The sequence below is a fragment of the Salmo trutta genome, chromosome 36 (genome assembly GCF_901001165.1).
Source record: "Salmo trutta chromosome 36, fSalTru1.1, whole genome shotgun sequence".
NCBI classification, from domain to species: Eukaryota; Metazoa; Chordata; class Actinopteri; order Salmoniformes; family Salmonidae; genus Salmo; species Salmo trutta.
In genome coordinates this window covers 24,228,503-24,251,860 of record NC_042992.1, presented here as the reverse complement: position 1 = coordinate 24,251,860, position 23,358 = coordinate 24,228,503, and the positions used below count along the sequence as shown (strand labels likewise).

Below are 23,358 nucleotides of genomic sequence, written 5' to 3'. Positions count from 1 at the left end.
GAAAAAAGAACAGCACAACAGAGAGATAAAGGAAATGCATCTAAAGTCAGCAGGGTTGGCCAGGGCAACATCATCAAGGGAATTCTGCCAGTCAGAGTTCCAAACCAAAGCACTTAAAAACAGGAAGCCCATTAAGCTAGTTCAATAATGCACAACAAGATCCAAAGAGGCAAAATCAAAGGGATTTTTTGTTCTGAAAAAATGTATAATAAACTCTTCGGAGCCCGATGCAGTCACCTCAGCTAACCTGTCCCTCTGATCAAAATGGCAGTAAGTAAATAAACAGATGACATTACATAGAAAATGAAATGTTAAAAACGGTTATATTGTGAACATTCAAGAAAAACTCAATTTGTTCTTTGACAGGTTAGTTTGCTCGTGTCTATATACACTGTATTGTTATAGCAGCATTTACAACATCTCCAGATCATTTGTAGGTTCATAATGAAATGGAACGGATACATGACACACACCATCCCAGAACATTTTGCATTTCACACACATTTGACAATACACTGCAATGCCAAGTACTGCATGGGGAGTGATATTCCCCGTGCAGCGTTTATTCTTTCTCCGCCATCAAAAATAAATGTCACCCTTAATGTTTCCAGCGGGACTAGATGTAAAGTGGAATATTGCTAGGGAGGATTTGTGCTTGAGTCAAATGTTTTCCACACTACACTCAGCGGCCAGCCAGTGTTCTAGCCCAACTCATAATTAAACGCTACCAGACATGTCATAAATCAAAATAAAACACTGTAGATAACCTGCATTGACCTGATCTACACTGAAATGCAGCATTTGATTGCTTTCTACCCTCAGCAACTAGTATGGGGTTACTGTTGGTTAAGGTTATGAGGACAGGGTAGGGATACCTGATCCTGAACTAGGTATTAACAACAGAGAGTTAAGTACACAGTACAGTGCATATAAAGATGTCTCAGGTGGATAAGTAACAGGAACAGTTTCTTCAGTATCAAAAGGTTGACTTGAATTTTCATCAGGGAGGTACAGGTGGAGGTGGCGGTTGAGGCTGCTGTGGTGGAGGGGGCTGGGGTGGTGGGTCCTGGGGCTGAGGGGGCTGGGGTGGTGGGGGCTGGGGTGGTGGGTCCTGGGGCTGGGGGGGCTGGGGTGGTGGGTCCTGGGTTGATAGGTCCTGGGGCTGCTTGACCTGGGCACCAGAGGGTTCACCAGTAGGTTGACAACCAGTCTGTTTCTCTGTGTCTGATGCTGTGCTGCCGTCTCTGCAGGGGCACCGACACTGGCATGACTCTCCCTGTCTGATGACGATGACAGGCAGACGCAGGCCTAGCTGTTGCAGAGCTGTCCCTAGAACACAACAAGACCGAGGGCACGTCAAATAACGGTTTTAAAAAGTCATACATCCATAAATATTGTACAGTGCAACAACCTCACAGATACGGTCCTGTAGCTAGCATTACAATATCTACAGCTCTGCAACTGATAATGTTTAGCGGTCAAAATCATTGAAATTATCAAAATGTAGAATACTAGTGTAAAAAGCACACCTAAATACATCAGAGGTTAATATCGGTAAGTATAACGAAGTAAAGGATGAATCTCAGTAAATGACCTGTGTTCCCTCCCATAGGTATTGCTGTGGTGAAATAGAGCTTCTCTAGTGTCGAGCCACTGTGTTGTTGCTGAAATACAACAGGACAAGAGAAGACAGAATGTTCAGCATATGATTAACAGAATATCAATGCCTCGTGGCTAAAAAGAGGAATAGTTTCATTAAAACAACTGATGGTCAATGAACAGCTGGACTGGATGAGATCCAGCAGGCCAGTGATTGGACTGGGACTCTCCATATCCTAATGAAAAGGCCAGTGATTGGACAACCCTCCATATTCTAATTAGCTGGCTTTACTGCACTCCAGGTTTCAATAAATCATCTAGAATAATGACACCAATAAATACCAACAATACTGACAACAAAAAGATCAATTCATAAAAAATGTGCCTACAAAAACATGAAGGAATGTGATATTATTAGACCAACATCTGCTAGCAAACCTAAATGTATTAGCTGTTATAATACACTATTTATATATATAGTATGTGGACACCCCTTCAAATTAGTGGATTTGGCTATTTCAGCCACACCCGTTGTGTGGTAGGCCACACAAGCTCACAGAACGGGACTGGCGAGTGCTGAAACGCGTAGCGCAAAAAATCGTCTGTCCTCGGTTGCAACACTCACTACCGAGTTCCAAACTGCCTCTGGAAGCAACGTCAGCACAAGAACTGTTCATCGGGAGCTTCGTGAAATGGGTTTCCTTGGCCGAGCTGCCGCACACAAGCCTAAGATCAACATGCGCAATGCCAAGCGTCGTCTGGCTTGGTGTAAAGCTCGCCACCATTGGACTGGAGCAGTGGAAACGTGTTCTCTGGAGTGATGAATCACGCTTCACCATCTGGCAGTACGACGGACTAATCTAGGATTGGCGGATGCCAGGAGAACGCTACCTGCCGCAATGCATAGTGCCAACAGTTTGGTGGAGGAGAAATAATGGTCTGGGGCTGTTTTTCATGATTCAGGCTAGGCCCCTTAGTTCCAGTGAAGAGAAATCTTAACACTACAGCATACAATGACATTCCAGATGATTCTATGCTTCCAACTTTGTGGCAACAGTTTGGGGAAGGCCCTTTCCTGTTTCAGCATGACAATGCCCCGTGCACAAAGTGAAGTCCATACAGAAATGGTTTGTCGAGATCGGTGTGGAATAACTTGACTGGTCTGCACAGAGCCCTGACCTCAACCCCATCGAACACCTTTGGGATTAATAGGAAAGCCGACTGCGAGCCAGGCCTAATCACCCAACATCACTGCCCGACCTCACTAATGCTCGTGGCTGAATGGAAGCAAGTCCCCGCAGCAATGTTCCAACATGTAGTGGAAAGCCTTCCCAGAAGAGTGGAGGCTGTTATAGCAAGAAATGGTGGACTAACTCCATATTAATGCCCATGAATTTGGAATGAGATGTTCGACAAGCAGGTGTCCACATACTTTGGTCATGTAGTGTAGCTTATAACGGGCCTAACTTGTAATAATTATAATAACGTATTAGTAACTTGTTAATGATGACTTACTAATAGCTGTGTCTGTGTGTCCCGCTGCCTCTGGTCATTGACACTGTTAAACAGCCACTGGAGGTTCTGTGTGGACAAGGTCAGGGGCTGGAGGGTACTCTGGGCAGGGACAGTAGGAGGAGCAAAGTGCCCCAGGGAAAGGGATGTTAGTGGGGCCTGGATGGAGGAGCTGGGGGGTGGAGGGTATGGGCCTGGTTGCGAATAGATGGAAGGTGTCTCAGCTGGCTGTAGTAGTAGGCTCTGGGTGGAGCATGGTTGTGAATCGAGGGTGGTGGTTGGCTCTAGTAGGAGGCTCTGGGTGGAGCCTGGTTGTGAATGGAGGGTGGTGGTTGGCTCTAGTAGGAGGCGCTGGATGGAGCCTGGTTGTGAATGGAGGGTGGTGGTTGGCTCTAGTCGTAGGTTCTGCTGTGGAAGGAGGCTCTGGTTGGTTGGCTGTGGTAGTAGGCTCTGATTGGAGCTAGGTTGATAATAGACGGATGCGGCTGGCTGTTGTAATAGGCTCTGGTTGGACAGCTGTTCTGGATTCACATCATGTTTAGTTATTTCACTGATCATGGGAGAGACAGCGACAGGAACTGGACAGGGTTCACCAGGGGTGAGGACAGCGACGGGCTGGGGTACAGGACAGGGTTCACCAGGGAGAGAGTCAGATTGGGCAGGACAGGTAGAGATAAAACAGGGAGATGCTTCTGGGAGCACCACGGTTGGAGATGGGTTCTCCAAACTACATGATGGCACTGCCAACGACAACACACCTGGAGAAAATAGGGGAGAGGAAATAAAGGGTTTGAAGGGCTAAACAGGAGACAAGGCATTTAGACGACAAAGCACTGGTGGTGTTCACCACAACATAGCACAGTACTCACCCTGTGTCTGGGGCTTGTCTTGAAACAGCAACTCAAACATCAGATCCAGGGCATCAGACTGCCACAGGGACAAGACAGCAGCAGAGTAACGTTAGAAAAGCCAGCCTACAGTTGCCTTGATCAAAACATATACAGTGCATTCGGAAAGTATTCAGACCTTGACTTTTTACACATTTTGTTACGTTACAGCCTTATTCTGAAATGTATTAAATGAATTTGTTCCCTCATTAATTTACCCACAATACCGCATAATGACAAAGCGAAAACATATTTTTAGTTTTTTTGCAAAGTCCTTAAAAATAGAAATCTGAAATACCTTATTTACATGCAATACCCATCAACAGTTTGGACACACCTACTCATTCAGGGTTTATCTTTATTTTTACTATTTTCTACATTGTAGAATAATAGTGAAGATATCAAAGCTATGAAATAACACATATGGAATCAAGTAGTAACCAAAAAAGTGTTAAACAAATCATAATATATTTTATATTCTTCAAAGAAGCCACCCTTTGACTTGATCACAGCTTTGCACACTCTTAGCATTCTCTCAACCAGTTTCATGAGGAATGCTTTTCCAACAGTCTTGAAGGAGTTCCCACATATGCTGAGCACTTGTTGGCTGCTTTTCCTTCACTCTGCGGTCCAACTCATCCCAAACCATCTCAATTGGGTTGAGGTTGGGTGATTGTGGAGGCCAGGTCATCTGATGCAGCACTCCATCACTCTCCTTTTTGGTCAAATAGCCCTAACACAGCCTGGAGGTGTTTTGGGTCATTGTCCTGTTGAAAAACAAGTGATAGTCCCACTAAGCGCAAACTAGATGGGATGGCGTATCGCTGCAGAATGCCATGCTGGATAAGTGTGACTTGAATTCTAAATAAATCACAGACAGTATCACCAGCAAAGCACCCGCACACCCCCTCCTCCATGCTTCACGGTGGGAACCACACATGCAGAGATCATCCGTTCACCTACTCTGCGTCTCACAAAGACATGCAGTTGGAACCAAAAATCTCAGATTGGGGCTCATCAGACCAAAGGATAGATTTCCACTCGTGTTTCTTGGCCCAAGCAAGTCTCTTCTTATTATTGGTGTCCTTTAGTAGTGGTTTCTTAGCAGCAATTCGACCATGAAATCCTGATTCACACAGTTTCCTCTGAGCAGTTGATGTTGAGATGGTGTCTGTTATTTGGGCTGTTATTTCAGGTGCAGTTAACTCTAATGAACTTATCCTCTGGGTCTTCCGTTCCTGTGGCGGTCCTCATGAGAGCCAGTTTCATCATAGCTCTTGATGGTTTTTGCGACTGCACTTGAAGAAACTTTAAAGGTTTGACATTTTCCAGATTGACTTATCTTCATGTCTTTGCTTATTTGAGCTGTTCTTGCCATAATATGGACTAGGCCTTTTACCAAATAGGGCTATCTTCTGTATACCACCTCTACCTCGTCACGACACAACTGATTGGCTCAAACACATTAAGAAGGAAAGAAATTCCACAAATTCACTTTTAACAAGGGCCATATGTTAATTGAAATGATTTCCATGTGACTACCTCATGAATCTGGTTGAGAGAATGCCAAGTGTGTGCAAAGCTGTCATTAAGGCAAAAGGTGGCTACTTTGAAGAACCTCAAATATAAAATAAATGTTGATTTGTTTAACACTTTTTTGGTTACTACATGTGTGTTATTTCATAGTTTTGATGTCTTCACTATTATTCTACAATGTACAAAAAAGGTACAAATAAAAACACTGGAATGAGTAGGTGTCCAAACTTTTGACTGGCACTGTAAGTATTCAGAACCTTCGCTACGAGACTCATAATTGAGCTCAGGTGCATGCAGTCTCCATTGATCATCCTTGAGATGTTTTTACAACTTGATTGGAATCCACCTGTGGTAAATTCAATTGATTGGACATGATTTGTAAAGGCACACACCTGTCTATATAAGGTCCCACAGTTGACAGGGCATGTAAGAGCAAAAACCAAGCCATCAGGTGGAAGTAATTGTCCGTAGAGTTCCGAGACAGGATTGTGTCGAGGCACAGATCTGGGGAAGGGTACCAACACATGTCTGCAGCATTGAAGGTCCCCAAGAAAACAGTGGCCTCCATCATTATTAAATGGAAGAAGTTTGGAACCACCAAGACTCTTCCTAGACCTGGCCGCCCAGGCCAAACTGAGCAATCGGGAGAGAAGGGTCTTGGTCAGGGAGGTGACCAAGAACCCGATGGTCTCTCTGACAAAGCTCCAGAGTTCCTCTGTGGAGATGTGACAACCTTCCATAAGGACAACCATTTCTGTAGCACTCCACCTATCAGGCCTTTATGGTGGAGTGGGCAGACGGAAGCCACTCCTCAGTAAAAGGCACATGACAGCCCGATTGGAGTTTGCCAAAAGGCACCTAAAGAAACAAGATTCTCTGGTCTGATGAAACCAAGATTGAACTCTTTCGCCTGAATGCCAAGCGTCACGTCTGGAGGAAACCTGTAACCATCCCTACAGTGAAGCATGGTGGTGGCAGCATCATGCTGTGGGGATGTTTTTCAGCGGCAGGGACTGGGAGACTAGTCAGGATCGAGGGACAGATGAACGGAGCAAAGTACAGAGAGATCCTTGATGAAAACCTACTCCAGAGCACTCAGGACCTCAGACTGGGGCGAAGGTTCACCTTCCACCAGGACAACGACCCTAAGCACACAGCCAAGACAATGCAGGAGTGGCTTGGAGACAAGTCTCTCAATGTCCTTGAGTGGCCCAGCCAGAGCTCGGACTTGCACCCAATCTATCATCATTTTCAGGAGAGACCTGAAAATAGCTGTAAAGGATCTGAACACTTATGTAAATGTAATATTTCCGTTTTTTATTTGTAATAAATTAGCAAACATTTCTAACAACCTGTTTTTGCTTTGTCATTATGGGGATTTTTTATTTATCTTTTCATCCATTTTAGAATAAGGCTGGGAAAAGTCAAGGGGTCTGAATACTTTCCGAAGGCACTGTACAGTACATGTCTTAGTTACCATATTATATTTACATTACCATACAGTATGAACAACATTGACATGTATAGTTAGCCCAGAGACATGGCTGTGGTCTCTAATAGCGTCTGTATAGCCAATAGCATAGTGCTAAGTGTATACATGTCTTTAAGACATATTGAATGGTGATATATTTATTCAGACTCAGTGTGTGATATTGAAAATGTGGAAAGAAAGAGGTACAAAATGACTTACATTATTTTCTCTGAGCTGAGAATCAGTGGAAATCAGGCTCATATCACTGAGACATGGGGAACGAGGATTCAAATCCTGTGTTTCAAAACATGATTATTTATTGATTATAAGAGGTGATTAGAGATAACCGCAAGTTGAGAACAGATTTCAACTGGAGAAAAATAGAGCAAATGTATTGATTGTATTGATATTGGATCAGTAATAGACTTGACACATACAGTGCCTTGCAAAAGCATTCATCCCCCTTGCCGTTTTTCCTATTTTGTTGCATTACAACCTGTAATTAAAATTGATTATTATTTGGATTTCATGTAATGGATATACACAAAATAGTCCAAATTGGTGAAGTGAAATGAAACAAATTACTTGTTTAAAAAAATTCTACAAAAAAAACAGAAAAGTGGTGCGTGCATATGTATTCACCACCTTTGCTATAAAGCCCCTAAATAAGATCTGGTGCAACCAATTACCTTCAGAAGTCACATAATTAGTTAAATAGATTGCACCTGTGTGCAATCTAAGTGTCACATGATCTGTTGCATGATCTCAGTATATATACACATGTTCTATAAGGTCGCAGAGTCTGCAACACCACTAAGCAAGGCGCACCACCAAGCAAGCAGCACCATGAAGACCAAGGAGCTCTCCAAACAGGTAAGGGACAAAGTTGTGGAGAAGTACAGATCAGGGTTGGGTTATAAAAAAATATCAGAAACTTTGAACATAAATCCATTATTAAAAAATTTAAGGAATATGGCACCAAAACAAACCTGCCAAGACAAGGCCGCCCACCAAAACTCACAGACCAGGCAAGGAGGGCATTAATCATAGAGGCAACAAAGAGACCAAAGATAACCCTGAAGGAGCTGCAAAGCTCCACAGCAGAGATTGGAGTATCTGTCCATAGGACCACTTCAATCCGTACACTCCACAGAGCTGTGCTTTACGGAAGAGTGGCCAGAAAAAAGCCATTGCTTAAAGAAAAGAATAAGCAAACATGTTTGTGGTTCGCCAAAAGGCATGTGGGAAACTCCCCAAACGTATGGAAGAAGGTACTCTGGTCAGATGAGACTAAAATGTATCTTTTTGGCCATCAAGGAAAACGCTATGTCTGGCGCAAACCCAACACCTCTCATCATCCCGAGAATGCCATCCCCACAGTGAAGCATGGTAGTTGCAGCATCAGTCTGTGCAGTTGTTTCTTTATCAGCAGGGACTGGGAAACTGATCAGAATTGAAGGAATGATGGCTGGTGCTAAATACAGGGAAATTCTTGAGGGAAACCTGTTTCAGTCTTCCAGAGATTTGAGACTGGGACAGAGGTTCACCTTCCAGCAGGATAATGACCCTAAGCATACTGCTAAAGCAACACTTGAGTGGAAAAAGGGGAAACATTTAAATTCCTTGGAATGGCCCTGTCAAAGCCCAAACCTCAATCCAATTGAGAATCTGTGGTATGACAAAGATTGCTGTACACCAGCGGAACCCATCCAACTTGAAGGAGCTGGAGCAGTTTAGCCTTGAAGAATGGGCAAAAATCCCAGTGGCTAGATGTGCCAAGCTTACAGAGACATACCCCAAGAGACTTGCAGCTGTAATTGCTGCAAAAGGTGGCTATACAAAGTATTGACTTTGGGGGGGATGAATAGTTATGCACGCTCAAGTTCAGTTTTTGTGTCTTATTTCTTGTTTGTTTCACAAGAGAAAATATTTTGCATCTTCAAAGTGGTAGGCATGTTGTATAAATCAAATGATACAAACCCCCCAAAAAATCCATTTAAATTCCAAGTTGTAAGGCAACAAAATAGGAAAAATGCCAAGGGGGTGAATACTTTCGCAAGGTACTGTATGAGACAGAAACAGATGAAATGTGTCATTGTCAAAACATCATTAAGTGCCATTTTCAGTCACATGGTGGGAGGACTCACCTCTGTGAGAGAGTGGCTGTCAGTGATGTCAGCTGACGGTCCAGGGTCGTGACCTTTGATGTTGTCCCTCAGGCTGTTGGAGGAGCTTAGGGAGTTATCACCATCTGTGTCCACCTGAAGGAGGGGTGGCTCGCCTAGGAGAAATAACACACACACATTACTTTTATTGGTCTCTCTTATACAGCAGCCGACCTTGTTGCTTACAGCCCCATAATTTGAGATAGTCCCAGCTTGGAGATAGAAAGGTAATTTGCATCCACAACTCTTAGCCTCATGGTTGAAGGTGAGAGGATATAGAAATACTGTCAGCAATATACAAGCCCATGCATAATGACTAGGAACATTAATAGCATGACTATGGTGACGTTGACTTTTTAGTGCCTTGAGGCCTGTGTTTTTTGGGGAAAAGGGCAAGGAGGTTCAAGCCACTAACATTGTCTGAGAAACAGGCACGCACAGACAAGCAGTTCTACATCTTACAGATGGAAACTTCCAGTGGGAAGCCAACTAAACAGCTGACTGTTTCCTCAGCCTCTGATATCAATGTGAGTTTACAGATGTCTCCATGCATTCACAGATCACATGCAATGGTTAACTAAAGAGACCCCATCTGATACTCATAGCTCCTTGGAGAGGAAGAGTTTGTTGGGTTATCTGGTATCAGAGGAACAGGCTAGAAAGACAAATGACAGCCAGTGTTATAGTCAGAATGGAGTGTGAGAAGAAACAAGTATGTATGTGTGTGTATATTTGATCTGTGTGTGTGTGTGTGTGTGTGTGTGTGTGTGTGTGTGTGTGTGTGTGAGAGAGAGAGCCAGGGCCCCAGAGGAAGCAGCAGTATTAATAGCTGTGTTATTCACCACCAAGCTCCACCACAACAACAGCAGCAGCAATCAGACTTGGGTTCAAATAGTATTTGAATTACTACAAATACATGAGCATTTGCTTGAGCCTGGCTGAAGCACCAGATTGATGGGGTTTGGACTTTTGGGACTGTTTTGTGTGTGTGTGTGTCATTATGCACTTTCAGGGTTGTCAATGGGTAGTGTCTCTACTCTACATTCCATGCCATAGCAAGTATCTGCTACATTGAAGCCATCCTCTTATGTGTGTGTGATCTCAGCACTCTGCTGGATGTGGATAAATAGGCTCACCAGGATTCAATGACTGGGCGTTAGGAGAATAAATGGGCCATAAGAATCTGGGGAGATGAGCGGTTCTAAGGCCTATCTAGTGGGCTGAAATAAACTGATGTTTTCAACACACACACAGTAGAGGAAGCCATACTCCATTAGGAATACTCAATAAAGTGTAGCAGGGAGGAAAGAGAAGTGCTGGAACGTATTGTTGTATCTGAATCTCTGGACAAGCGGTTTTCAACTCTCCCTAGTCGTATTTCAAATTAAACAGGCTTTGAGCTAAAGGAACATGCTATGTATCCCCACAATTCCTGTCATACACACCTGTACCTGTGTGTCCCAGGAAGTGTGTTTGGAGATGGTCACTAGAGGTGAAAGTCTTGTAACAGCCAGGATTATCACACCTGGGGAGAAAACAACACAAAATGAGGTTATTTATGTCCATTTATGCATTCGTGCATGCATTCATTTGTTCACTCAACCCACTGAAATCTTGTGAGCTCACCTGAAGGGCTTCTCCTTGGAGTGTGTCCGGATGTGTTTCCTCAGGTCACTCAGGGTGGTGAAGTACTTGGTGCATCCATCTGACTCACAGTTAAACGTGTTCCCTGTGTGCAGTCTCTGGTGGGCTTTTAGCCTGCACATCAACACAATCACAACAGATGGATCTAACACGGCTGATGTTTGCAGTTCAGCACACCAACAGATAGTCACAGAGCTGTGGCTTTACTTGGGGTCAGCATACCAAAGGCCACTAGGATATGTTCATTAACTTTGAGTTTGGGGGGGTCAGGAGAGTGCTGAACTTATGAAACATCATCACGTGACACTTGTCTTGATCCATGGCAGGAAGACTATCCCCTAATATCGTTTGACTACGATTGCTTTCAGTTGACAATTTTGGTGCCAGTGGGCCTGGAAATAATCTCTTAAGAAAACATATGTGGGGATGAAAGACAGCTAGGTTGGAGTATCTACTCTGCCTATTCAATGGCTTGGAAGGAAAACACTGGTCTAACTTACCTGTACAGTGTGTTGTAGGCCTTCTCACAGCCCTGTTGATCACACTCGAAGGGCTTCTCCTTGGTGTGAACGCGGACGTGGATCTTCAGACTGTAGGAGGTGAGGAAGGCCTTGTCACAGCCCAACTGGTTGCAGACAAATGTGTACTCTCCTCTGTGTCTCTTCTGGTGGGTCCGCAGGTTCCCTGCTGTGCTGTAGGTACGAGTACAGTCCTCGTATAGACACTGGTAACGCTTCACCTGCAGAACAGACAGGCAAGGAGTTGTTATATAAACTATGTGAAAAGATGGAACACCGCCACATAAACATACGCTTAACATGTAGGAAGTGTTCATGGCAATTACCGATACGTAACACTTGACAAGCATTACATCAAGTCTGGAAATGAATTAGCTGTATTGGTTTATATGAGAAGACTGAAGTGCACATGTATGAATGAGACCTAATTAGCTTCACAGAAAGATAACCAAGAGGCTGTAGAGCATAGAGAGCAGTGAAATATTCCTCTCATCTCGACATCTGCAGAGAACTTGAGATAATGACTCATTGGTTCTGGATGGGAGAGGCTGATGAGGGAAAACAGAAGCTTCAGAGCTAGCTCCCGTGCTGGCCCAATTTCACCGCCCCAAACCAATCCCCTCTCCTGTCTCTTCCTCTCACTCACTGACTTCATCATAACAGTTGGCATGTCGCCTTCACAGAATATGGTGCTGCTGCTGCTGCTAACCTAGCATGGTCGATCTTCTCAGTGATGTGACTTAATGACATCTTACTCCCTTCCATGTTCTACACTCTTAGGAAAAAAAGGTGCTATTTAGAACTTAAAACGGTTCTTCGGCTGTGCCCATAAGAGAACCCTTTGAAAAACCCTTTTTCGTTCCTGGCAGAACCCTTTTGGGTTCCATGAAGAACCCTTTTGCACAGAGGATTCTATCTACATGGAACCCAAAATGATTTTACCTGGAACCAAAAAGGGTTCTCCTATGAGGACAGCCAAAGAACATGTTTTTCTTAGAGTGTATATGTGATATGCCAAAGAGGGTCTGTCAGTTATTCACAGATTGAGAATGCACATCATATGACATCACGTGTGAGCCTGACCAACCCGATGTAATGTTTGCCCTAAGGGTTGATGCCTACACTCTCAACATGGTGTCATTTAAAAGAATACTACAAATGGCTCTCTGCCTGGCTATAGCCTTGCAACATCCTTCAGGACATAATGGCCGGGACATTAAGAACACCTGATTTTTAAGCCTTGAGACATTGATTGTGTATTTGTGGTATTCAGAGGGTGAGTAGGCAAGACAAAAAAATGTAAGTGCCTTTGAACAGAGTACGGTAGGTGCCAGGCACACCGGTTTGTGTCAAGAACTGCAACGCTGCTGGGTTTTTCACACTCAACAGTTTCCTGTGTGTATCAAGAATGGTCCACCAACCAAAGAACATCAAAGGGGGGGTTCAACTCAATATTAGGAAGGTGTTGCCAATGTTTGGTATACTCAGTGTATGTGAATGAGCAATGGCGCCTCTCCTCCTCACAACCAGAATACCAGGAGTGTGTTTTCCGGACAACATGTCCAAATAAATACAGAACATGCTCAGATATCAAAACAGGCTTATGTGCAATTTTTGTTTAAGACATGAAGGTCAGTCAATAAGGAACATTTCAAGAACTTTGAAAGTTTTCTTCAAGTGCAGTCGCAAAAAACATCAAGCGCTATGATGAAACTGGCTCTCATGAGGACCGCCACAGGAAAAGAAGAGTTACCTCTGCTGCAGAGGATAAGTTCATTTGAGTTACCAGCCTCAGAAATTGCAGCCCAAATAAAAGCTTCACAGAGTTCCAGTAACAGACACATCTCAACATCAACTGTTCAGAGACTGAATTGTATTTATTTATTTCACCTTTATTTAACCAGGTAGGCCAGTTGATAACAAGTTCTCATTTATAACAGTGACCTGGCCAAGATAAAGCAAAGCAGTGCAACAAAAACAACAGAGTTAAACAAATGTACAGTCAATAACACAATAGAAAAAATCTATGTACAGTGTGTGCAAATGTAGAAGAGTTGTCAGGTAAGGCAATAAATAGGCTATTGAGGCAAAATAATTACAATTTAGCATTAACACTGGAGTGATAGAAGTGAATCAGTCCTTCATGGTATAATTGTTGCAAAGAAACCGCAACTAAAAAGACACCAATAATAATAAGAGACTAGAGGTCGACCGATTAATCGGAATGGCCGATTAATTAGGGCCGATTTCAAGTTTTCATAACAATCGGTATTTTTGGCCACCGATTTGCCTATTTTTTTAAATTATTATTATTATTTTTTTTACACCTTTATTTAACTAGGCAAGTCAGATTAAAAACACATTCTTATTTTCAATGACGGCCTAGGAACAGGGGTTAACTGCCTTGTTCAGGGGGGATTCGGGGATTCGTTTTTGCAACCTTCCGGTTACTAGTCCAACGCTCTAACCACCTGCCTTATATCGCACTCCACGAGGAGCCTGCATGGCAGGCTGACTACCTGTTATGCGAGGGCAGTAAGAAGCCAAGGTAAGTTGCTAGCTAGCATTAAACTTATCTTATTAAAAACGATCAATCTTAACATAATCACTAGTTAACTACTGTCGTGTCTTTGGGCACCATTAAACTGAAGACATGTTTATCAAATAACTCCCTGTAATTATTATTACGCGATTAAACTGATTAATCGTTTAACTGTAATTAACTAGGAGACCGGGGCACCAAGGAAAATATTCAGATTACAAAGTTAGAATTTTCCTAATATAACTTTCCTATATTATAACATTATATTATAGTATCTGACCGATTATCTTCTGGTTTAAATGGTGTATTTTACCTCGCGTCCAGTCTCATTCCAAACGTCGTAAATTGTTGTTATCTGCATGAACCCAGTCTTCACTAAGTCAGCCATACATCAATTGTCTTAAAATTCTTTATTTACTAAACTAAGTAATTCACAGAAAGCATACAAACAGTAGTTATCGTTACAAAGAAATGGTAGAGTAATGTGCCCTAGTGGGCTAAACCGGCATGGCGGCATGTTAAACAAACAAGGGGTTGGGGGAAGCGGAGAAGGCACAACAGAGTTGATAAATATTAACAATTGATATGCTAATCCTTTGCACATGAACGCTCACTCATTCGGGAACAATTGCAATCAATATATATTTATGCTCAGTGTGTCGTCGGGATCCTTGTTGGAGAGTTTTTTGTCCTGTTGGAGAGTTTTTGTCCGCGTTCTCTCTCTCTCTCGGTTAGAATGGATCTTTCAAAGCAACATTCGTTCATGTCGTTATAGAATGGATGTTTCGTAGGTCTTCGCGTTCAATGATCCCGTATTTCTAGCTGCAGACCAGTAATTAATATCAAAGACTTGCTATTATTCTGTCGGTATCGATAGTCTAAAAGTTTAACCACGTGGTATGGTTAAAGTTCAGTCGAGGAATGCATGGTCAAACCTTGGCTCTCTCTTCTGAGGTAAGCTGGTCTAAAGAAAGAAATTCTGCGTGGGGGTTTTATACTGAACATAGAAAAGCTGTCACATGACGCCTTGTCCTGTCTGTGTCCCTGGGGGCGTGCCGATGACTGAGTTAAGCTTTGTACAGAAATACAATTCTCCCACATTAACATCAGTACATAGCATCTCAAAATATTCCAAATAGCTTTAATCTTATTAAATCAATTTATACAACCATTAGATGTAAGTCTCATCGCTGAGGCTAGTATATAAACCTTAGAATGGTAATATGGCCATATTGTATCCAATGAGCCTCACAAAATTGTACCAAGTGGACCAGTTCGTAGCTGGATTCTTCACCGATCTTTTATACCTTCTCCAGAACATAAATGTCGTTCGGTTCTCCAATTCTGTGAGGTGGAAGAATCCTTTGTTCTCTCCATGAAAACACTCTCTTTATACTGGGGCCATGAGGCAGGACATTCTCCTTTGGAATTTTACGACCGCCTTCACACAGCCTTGTGTCAGAAGTATAGAGGTCGGGGGATGGTGCATAGAAAACCCAGAGGGCAACGTCATGACACTACACATGGTTGATGATATTACTAGTTTATCTAACGTGTCCTGCGTTGCATATAATCGATGCGGTGCCTGTTAATTTATCATTGAATCATAGCCTACTTCGCCAAACGGGTGTCGATTTAACAAGCGCATTTGCGAAAAAAGCACTGTCGTTGCACCAATGTACCTAACCATAAACATCAATGCCTTTCTTTAAAATCAATAAACAAGTATATATTTTTAAACCTGCATATTTAGTTAATATTGCCTGCTAACATGAAATTGTGTCACATCTCTAGCGTTCATTGCACGCAGAGTCGGGGTATATGCAACAGTTTGGGCCGCCTGGCTCGTTGCGAACTAATTTGCCCGAATTTTACGTAATTCTGACATAACATTGAAGGTTGGCAATGTAACAGGAATATTTAGACTTAAGGATGCCACCCGTTAGATAAAATACGGAACGGTTCCGTATTTCACTGACAGGAAAAACGTTTTGTTTTCGAGATGATAGTTTCCGGACTCAACCATATTATTGACCTAAGGCTCGTATTTCTGTGTGTTATTATGTTATAATTAAGTCTATGATTTGATAGAGCAGTCTGACTGAGCGGTGGTAGGCAGCAGCAGGCTCGTAAGCATTCATTCAAAACAGCACTTTTGTGCGTTTTGCCAGCAGCCCTTCGCAATGCATTGCGCTGTTTATGACTTCAAGCCTATCAACTCCCAAGATGAGGCTGGTGTAACCGATGTGAAATGGCTAGCAAGTTAGCCGGGTGCGCGCTAATAGCGTTTCAAACGTCACTCGCTCTGAGACTTGGAGTGGTTGTTCCCCTTGCTCTGCATGGGTAACGCTGCTTCGAGGGTGGCTGTTGTCGATGTGTTCCTGGTTCAAGCCCAGATAGGAGCGAGGAGAGGGACGGAAGCTATACTGTTACACTGGCAATACTAAAGTGCCTATAAGAACATCCAATAGTCAAAGGTATATGAAATACAAATCGTATAGAGAGAAATAGTCCTATAATAACTACGACCTAAAACTTCTTACCTGGGAATATTGAAGACTCATGTTAAAAGGAACCACCAGCTTTCATATGTTCTCATGTTCTGAGCAAGGAAATTAAACGTTAGCTTTTTTACATGGCACATATTGCAATTTTACTTTCTTCTCCAACACTTTGTTTTTGCATTATTTAAACCAAATTGAACATGTTTCATTATTTATTTGAGGCTAAATTGATTTTATTGATGTATTATATTAAGTTAAAATAAGTGTTCATTCAGTATTGTTGTAATTGTCATTATTACAAAAAATATTTTTTATTATTATTTTTTTTAAATATAAAAAAAACGCTGATTAATCGGTATCGGCTTTTTTGGTCCTCCAATAATCGGTATCGGCGTTGAAAAATCATATTCGGTCGACCTCTAGAAGAGACTTCCTTGGGCCAAGAAACACGAGCAATGGACATTAGACTGGTGGAAATCTGTCCTTTGGTCTGATTAGTCCAAATTTGAGATTTTTGGTTCCAACTGCCAGATTTTTGTGAGACGCAGAAAAAACGGATGATCTCCAGATGTGTGGCTCCCACCATGAAGCATGGAGGAGAAGGTGTGATGGTGTGGGGGTGCTTTGCTGGTGACACTGTCTGTAATTTATTTAGAATTCAAGGCACACTTAACCAGCATGGCTACCACAGGATTCTGCAGCGATACGCCATCCCATCTGGTTTGCGCTTAGTGGGACTATCATTTGTTTTTCAACAGGACAATGACCCAAAACACCTCCTCCACAGTCACCCGACCTCAACCCAATTGAGATGGTTTGGGATGAGTTGGACTGCAGAGTGAGGGAAAAGAAGCCAACAAGTGCTTAGCATATGTGGGAACTCCTTCAAGACTGTTGGAAAAGCATTCCAGGTGAAGCTGTTTGAGAGAATGCCAAGAGTGTGCAAAGCTGTCATCAAGGCAAAGGGTGGCTACTTTGATAAATCTAAAATATATTTTTTAACCCTTTTTTGGTTACTACATGATTCCATATGTGTTGTTTCATAGTTGATGTCTTCACTATTATTCTACAATGTAGAAAATAGTAAAAATAAAGAAAAACCCTTGAATGAGTAGGTGTGTCCAAACTTTTGACTGGTACTGTATGCACCCAAGCTAACTGGCTAAAGTTGGCTAGCTTGCTAGATAGCTATTTCCAGAAATAAATGAGAGCACCTCACTGACCATTTTACTCGCCGTAGCAGAGCTGGTTAGGCGCGTTCGTGACTAACTATTACTTTTTTTGCCTACAGTGTACTGACACCGTTCATATCTAGCGGGTGTTGCGCCTTTGTAAATTCATCAGTTATTCTACGCTCTGGCACACTCAGACGAGAGTGCTAGCCAGAGTGAATTTGCAAAAGCAAAAGATGTGCTAACTGGATAAGTCGTTCAAGTTCTTGCTTGCTAACCAAATGACACCTGCATCTCTAGCTGTGTATAGCCAGCGAAAAATGATATGAGTGGAAAAGGTCAGTCACTCACCCACTCCTCCAATGACATTACATGACATCCTCCTAACAGCTAGCTATCTAGCTAATGTTAGCCTCCATGTTTTTAGCTTGCTACATTAATAGATACGCTAGCCTATTAGCCATGTTATGACTGACTTGGGATCATTGTCCTTGCTAATTTGATTGTATTGACATTCCCAGCCTTGAGTTACATTCTTCCGTTTTTGTTCAAAATATTGAGTCATTGAAATTGAGAGTGCATCCTGAATGGAGGCAGCAAACAATGTACCAGGCCAGCTGTGATTTACAACCTGATAGCAATATTTGTTGGACTAACAAGAAATGTATTGGTGAATTACACTAATCACGCAGTGAACTGTATCCATCTATTCAGCCAACAATGCCTTAGTGTACGTCAAGGAATGTTGAGTCAAATAGAACCTATTTTTAAAGTCTTAGACTGCTGCGCCACTCGGGAGGAGCGGTCTAAGGCACTGCATCTCAGTGCTAGAGATGTCACTACAGATCCTGGCTTGATTCCAACTAGATAGTCTTCAGGGATAGATGCAAGGGGTTGAGGGTAGCTGAAGGCTGGGACTAAAAACAAAACGCTAGACAACTAATGTAAAATATACTGTTCCCGTAAAAAAAAATATATATATATATATATATAAATAAGCTGGAAGTAGAAGTCTAAGCATTGTTGTCCATTAGTTTACTCCAATTAGGGGAGGGGTGGTAGGGTTAGGGGAAAATAATAAAGGAGGAAAATATATAAATATATATTTAAAATAATATACATATTTAAAAAATAAAAAAATTATATATATGGGGGATTAGAAATGATTCATTGATAGAAGCCACAATCTACAATATTAAAGCTGATCTACCCCATAAAAAAATATTAAAAAAAACTGGCTTATGTGACCAACTGGGGTTGAAACGGGTTAGCCCGCTGAGCCAAAGCCTTGGCATTAGCTCAAGGAGCTAACACAAGTCTTCAGGTCTTTGGATATAAAGGCTTACCTCGCTGTGGTGGGTATCTGGGCACTCAGAGTGTAGTGTGATGGTAGCCCCCTGGATGTGCCGGGGCATGGGTGTGGAACCAGGGTTGATGGTGAACTGGATCTGGTCCTGGGAGATGGTGTGGTGGATGTACCCCTGTGACATGGCCTCCCAGTGGTCTTCCAGACCTCCACGGTCCTCCGTCTCAAATCCCTCATCTAGATACATCATCAGGTCCTCTTCTTCCTCTTTATTGTCAGTTGTAGAACCCACAGGGTCTTGCTCAATCATCACGGTGGTTCTGTCATACACTGTGTCCAGACTGTGCACACCAGAGTCCAGTGGAGAGGGCAGCAGTAACCTGTCCCATTGGTCCCAGTTGACAGTAACCATCTTTCTGGACACATTGTCCTCTTCAACCTCCCGACTTGTCTTGTCCACCTCTTCCTCAAAGAGCATGGTCTCATTGGATTGGACATTCATCCTCATGCATGGTAACAAAAGGTGCACACACACACTAACTGGTTTGCCACTGAAAGGAGAGCATCAGAGAGGGGAGAAAATGTATGAAGTTGAGGCTCCTCAGTTAATTTCATAAAAATACAAATTGTAAAACATTTAGAAAGTGATCCTTTTCAAATAAAACTATACTAAATATATTCACATCACCAAATAAGTTTAAAACACACTGTTTTGCAAAAAAGGTCTACAGTAGCCTCAACAGCACTCTGTAGGGTAGCACCATGGTGTAGCTGGAGGACAGCAAGCTTCCGTCCTCCTCTGGGTACACTGACTTCAATACAAAACCTAGGAGGCTCATGGTTCTCACCCCCTTCCATACACTTAGACAGTAATTATGACAACTTCCAGAGGACGTTCTCCAACTTATCAGAGCTCTTGCAGCATGAACTGACATGTTGCCCACTTAATCAAAGGATCAGAGAATGAATATAGTACTGAAAGCATAAACTACAGCTAGCTAGCACTGCAGTGCATAACATGTGGTGAGTAGTTGACTCAAAAAGAGAGAAAGACAATAGTTGAACAGTTTTGAACAAATTAATTTATTCCAAAATGAAGGAGAAGCAAGAGAAAGATTTCATAATATTTTTTCACTTTCAGTTTTACTGCTAGCAAGTTTAACCTACTCAAACACCCTGCTCAAATAGAGGGATGCTATGTTAGCTAGCTGGCTATGACTATCCAACACAACATTGGAACTCTTCCAAGTCAAGGTATTGTGGCAGATGGCAGGGAGAGATCAGGGGAGTGGTGATTGAAGGAAGATAGCTTGCAGCCCGCTGACTCCACCCCCGAGCCTTATATGGACTTCTTGTCCCAACGAGGCAAGCCAGTGGATCATTAAGCCATTGAGAGCTTGGGGATAAAAGAAGAAGCGGGCTGCACAAAGAGGGAGAGGGCCGAGAGGGAAACGCGTGTTATGAAGTGTGAGAAGCGGGAGAATTCTCTGTAAGATTACCCGTCGTGAACTGGTTGCTGGATCCCCCCCTTTTCCCACCGTGTGCAAATATCCCTAATAAATTATCAATTTGCATTCTTATTGTGCTCCCTGTACGTGTTTGGTTATTGAACTTGGTGACTTGGAAACCCTACACTCTTGAGCCTGCTACAGTATGCTTTTGGTTTTCTTAATTTATTGCCACCGGGCCCGCCGGTGTAAGTGTTGTGTTGGCTCCCGAGTGATGCAGCGGTCTAAGGCACTGCATCTCAGTGCTAGAGGCGTCACTACAGACACCCTGGTTCGATTCCAGGCTGTATCACAACCGGCCGTGATTGGGCGGCGAACAATTGGCCCAGTGTCGTCCGGGTTTGGCCGTCATTGTAAATAAGAATTTGTTCTTAACCGACTTGCCTAGTTAAATAAAGGTTAAAATAAAAATAATTTAAAGTGATAAACTGCTTAATGACTACTGTAAATGTACTGTATGATTGTAGCGGGTTTAATAACGCGTTAGTTCTATTAGCTATGTTGACTATGACATTACTTTAGCTAATATGGTGACTATGTAGGCTGTTGTGCATTGAAGTCGAAAAGCGAAGGGAAAAGGTGAGAGGAGGGGAGTGCATAGATGCGAGAAGGAATACAATGTGGCTGCTATAAAAGTGAACTGTGAATATGCTTGATTCATTCCGCCGATTTGGTTGAAAAGCATTTCTTAAACGGAAGCAAATGGAACGGAGATAAACATACCTGAATTTGTCCAATACAAACTCTTGTTTGCAACTGTTAGACTTATGATTACACCCTAGATCGCTAGATGCAGGCAAGAGGGTGCAAGGCATTATTGAATGTGTCACTGTCTGTCCATTCGTCACTGTCAGTCTCCTCAAAATTCTCTCTCCACCTGTGTGCACCTACCTTGTAAACGTTCATTCATAGGCTAGGTTGTAGCAACCTCGTGATGGGTATAGGGAAAATTAGAGAATCGTATAGTAAGTAGCCTGAACCTATCGATGTTACATTGAACTGGCTGAATGGAATATGAATGACAGTCATCCAACATGCTGTAATAGAAATAAGGCCATGCTCATGAAAAGTAAAAATGGTCCTCCCTCATTTTAAACGGCACCGACCGCCACTGGTATCAAGTAACAGTAACCCATCATGAGAAATACATACGCATATCATTTTTTTCACATAAAAATTAGAAAAATACTATTGGTTAAACGTACTTTTGGTTAAACGGTTTGAAACTACAGTAGCCTAATACAAAGTCAACGACATTCTTGGCATTCCTCGGTGAGCTCTAGCTATCATCAAAACTATTTTACTTGTTGCTAACGTTACTAGCACTCACTCAGCAGACGCAACACATACATGTTGCCATGTTTCAATAACAATTCCAAACTACTCACCGTTTTGAGTGTTCACCACGTAAATGCAGTCAAGAACAACTACAAGGTCATCAAAGTATTTCTAAAATGTCTTCCGCTTTGTTTACCCGGACTCAATCACCAATTCCTCCGTTGTTACAATGTTGCAACATCGTAGTTACCCTAGCAGCCTACTTATCCAGCTTCCTCTTTCCGCCCAGAATTAACTCACTCAACCGTGAAATAAACTACAGGTAACTTCCAAAATAAAGGAAACACCAACATGGGCCACCACGAGCCAGAACAGCTTCAATGCACCCTGGAATAGATTCTACAAGTGCCTGGAACTCTATTGGAGGGTTGCGGCACCATTCTTCCACGTGCAAATCCATAACTTGGTGTTTTGTTGATGGTGGTGGAAACCCCTGTCTCTGGCAACGCTCCAGAATCTCCCGTAAGTGTTCAATTGGGTTGCGATCTGGTGACTAAGATGGCCATGGCAAATGGTTTACATCGTTTTCATGCTCATCAAACCATTCAGTGACCACTTGTGCCCTGTGGATGGGTGCATTGTCACCCTATAGCCAGCAGCATAGCCATGGTAGCCAAAATAATTGCCTGCCCAGCAATTTATACATGACCCTAAGCATGATGGGATGTGAATTGCTTAATTAACTCACGAACCACAACTGTGTGGAAGCACCTGGTTTCAATATACTTTGTAGCCCTCATTCACTGAAGTGTTTCTATTATTCTGGCAGTTACCTGTACAGCCATAGCTCTGGGATAGAAGTGTGCTACAGCGCCATCTTGTGAATATTAATTATTTCTGACCACTACTCTAACAGGCTTTTAAAGGTTTAGCCAAAGCGACACTGCACAACATCTGAAATACCTATTTTTGTAAACCTGACAGTGATATAATCCTGATGAAATACAAGGATTAACATAGTTGAAGTATGAGTTTAATTGTCTGAGTAGAAATAATTGTGAATAGTAGTTGGTTAGTTGTAGGCCTACGTATCCCCTGGCAGTAACCCCCACAGAAGAACAGCCCACTCAAACCCATGAGCCCCCCTTCCCCCATAAAGCTGGGAAAAACATGTTTTATTTTCGCAATACATAATATTCACAGGTCAAGAAAACATGAAAGAACTAATGACAATCAGTGGATCTGACAAACCTGAAATATGCATTTAGTTGTAAAGTCGATCTATACTAAACCATCTGTATTGGAAAGTGATTCTAATGTAACAAGAAGGTTAGTAGATTAACAAGTAGACTGCCCAGTAGAGTTACACTCAAGGCCAGGAGGGAGAGACTCTCCAGGCCAAAGCAGGCAGAGTTGACAGGCATGTTGAGAGAACGGTCAAGTCTGAGACAGGAGATAGACCAGGTCTCACAGCACTCCTGGTGGCATTGGTACGAGTTAAAGGGAGAGCACTTAGTACTCTGTCTGCAGTCTCTGGAGCTTCCAGCACTCCACACCACCATTGTGTAGTTTGCTGAGGGAAATGTTTTATTTAATCCATTTTAGAACAAGGCTGTAATGTAACAAAATGTGGAAAAAGGCAAGGGATCTGAATACTTTCTGAAGGCACTGTATGTATTCCAGGTCACCTGGCTCGAGGATTTCTTGAGCTGTGGG

The 23,358-nt window shown here is 42.6% G+C and overlaps 1 protein-coding gene across 3 annotated transcripts; it reads right to left on the bottom strand.

Moving 5' to 3' along the window:
• Nucleotides 1-184: 184 nt before the first annotated feature.
• LOC115175698 (metal regulatory transcription factor 1) lies at nt 185-22,137 on the bottom strand. Of its 3 annotated transcripts, none has more exons than XM_029735143.1 (11): nt 21,753-22,137; nt 18,897-19,407; nt 11,315-11,553; nt 10,797-10,928; nt 10,622-10,695; nt 9,153-9,286; nt 7,225-7,299; nt 3,981-4,038; nt 3,115-3,869; nt 1,595-1,664; nt 185-1,329 (listed from the first exon to the last, which is right to left on the bottom strand). In XM_029735143.1, the coding sequence occupies exons 2-11, from the start codon at nt 19,362-19,364 to the stop codon at nt 1,001-1,003; spliced, it is 2,334 nt and encodes a 777-aa protein (XP_029591003.1). In that variant the 5' UTR covers nt 19,365-19,407; nt 21,753-22,137; the 3' UTR covers nt 185-1,000. The 3 variants fall into 3 exon arrangements, with proteins under 3 accessions (XP_029591003.1, XP_029591002.1, XP_029591004.1); XM_029735142.1 differs by having other exon boundaries at nt 10,616-10,695; nt 21,753-22,136; XM_029735144.1 differs by lacking the exon at nt 7,225-7,299 and having other exon boundaries at nt 10,616-10,695.
• Between the last annotated feature and the right edge of the window lie 1,221 nt (nt 22,138-23,358).

Excerpts from the sequence above, each read along its gene's own strand:
- LOC115175698 (XM_029735142.1), bottom strand. The coding sequence starts at position 19,364 with ATGAGGATGAATGTCCAATCCAATGAGACCATGCTCTTTGAGGAAGAG. Across the intron at positions 11,554-18,896 it reads CAGATACCCACCACAGCGAG|GTGAAGCGTTACCAGTGTCT; the intron begins GTAAGCCTTTAT and ends TCTGTTCTGCAG. Across the intron at positions 7,300-9,152 it reads ACAGCCACTCTCTCACAGAG|GATTTGAATCCTCGTTCCCC; the intron begins GTGAGTCCTCCC and ends TTTGAAACACAG.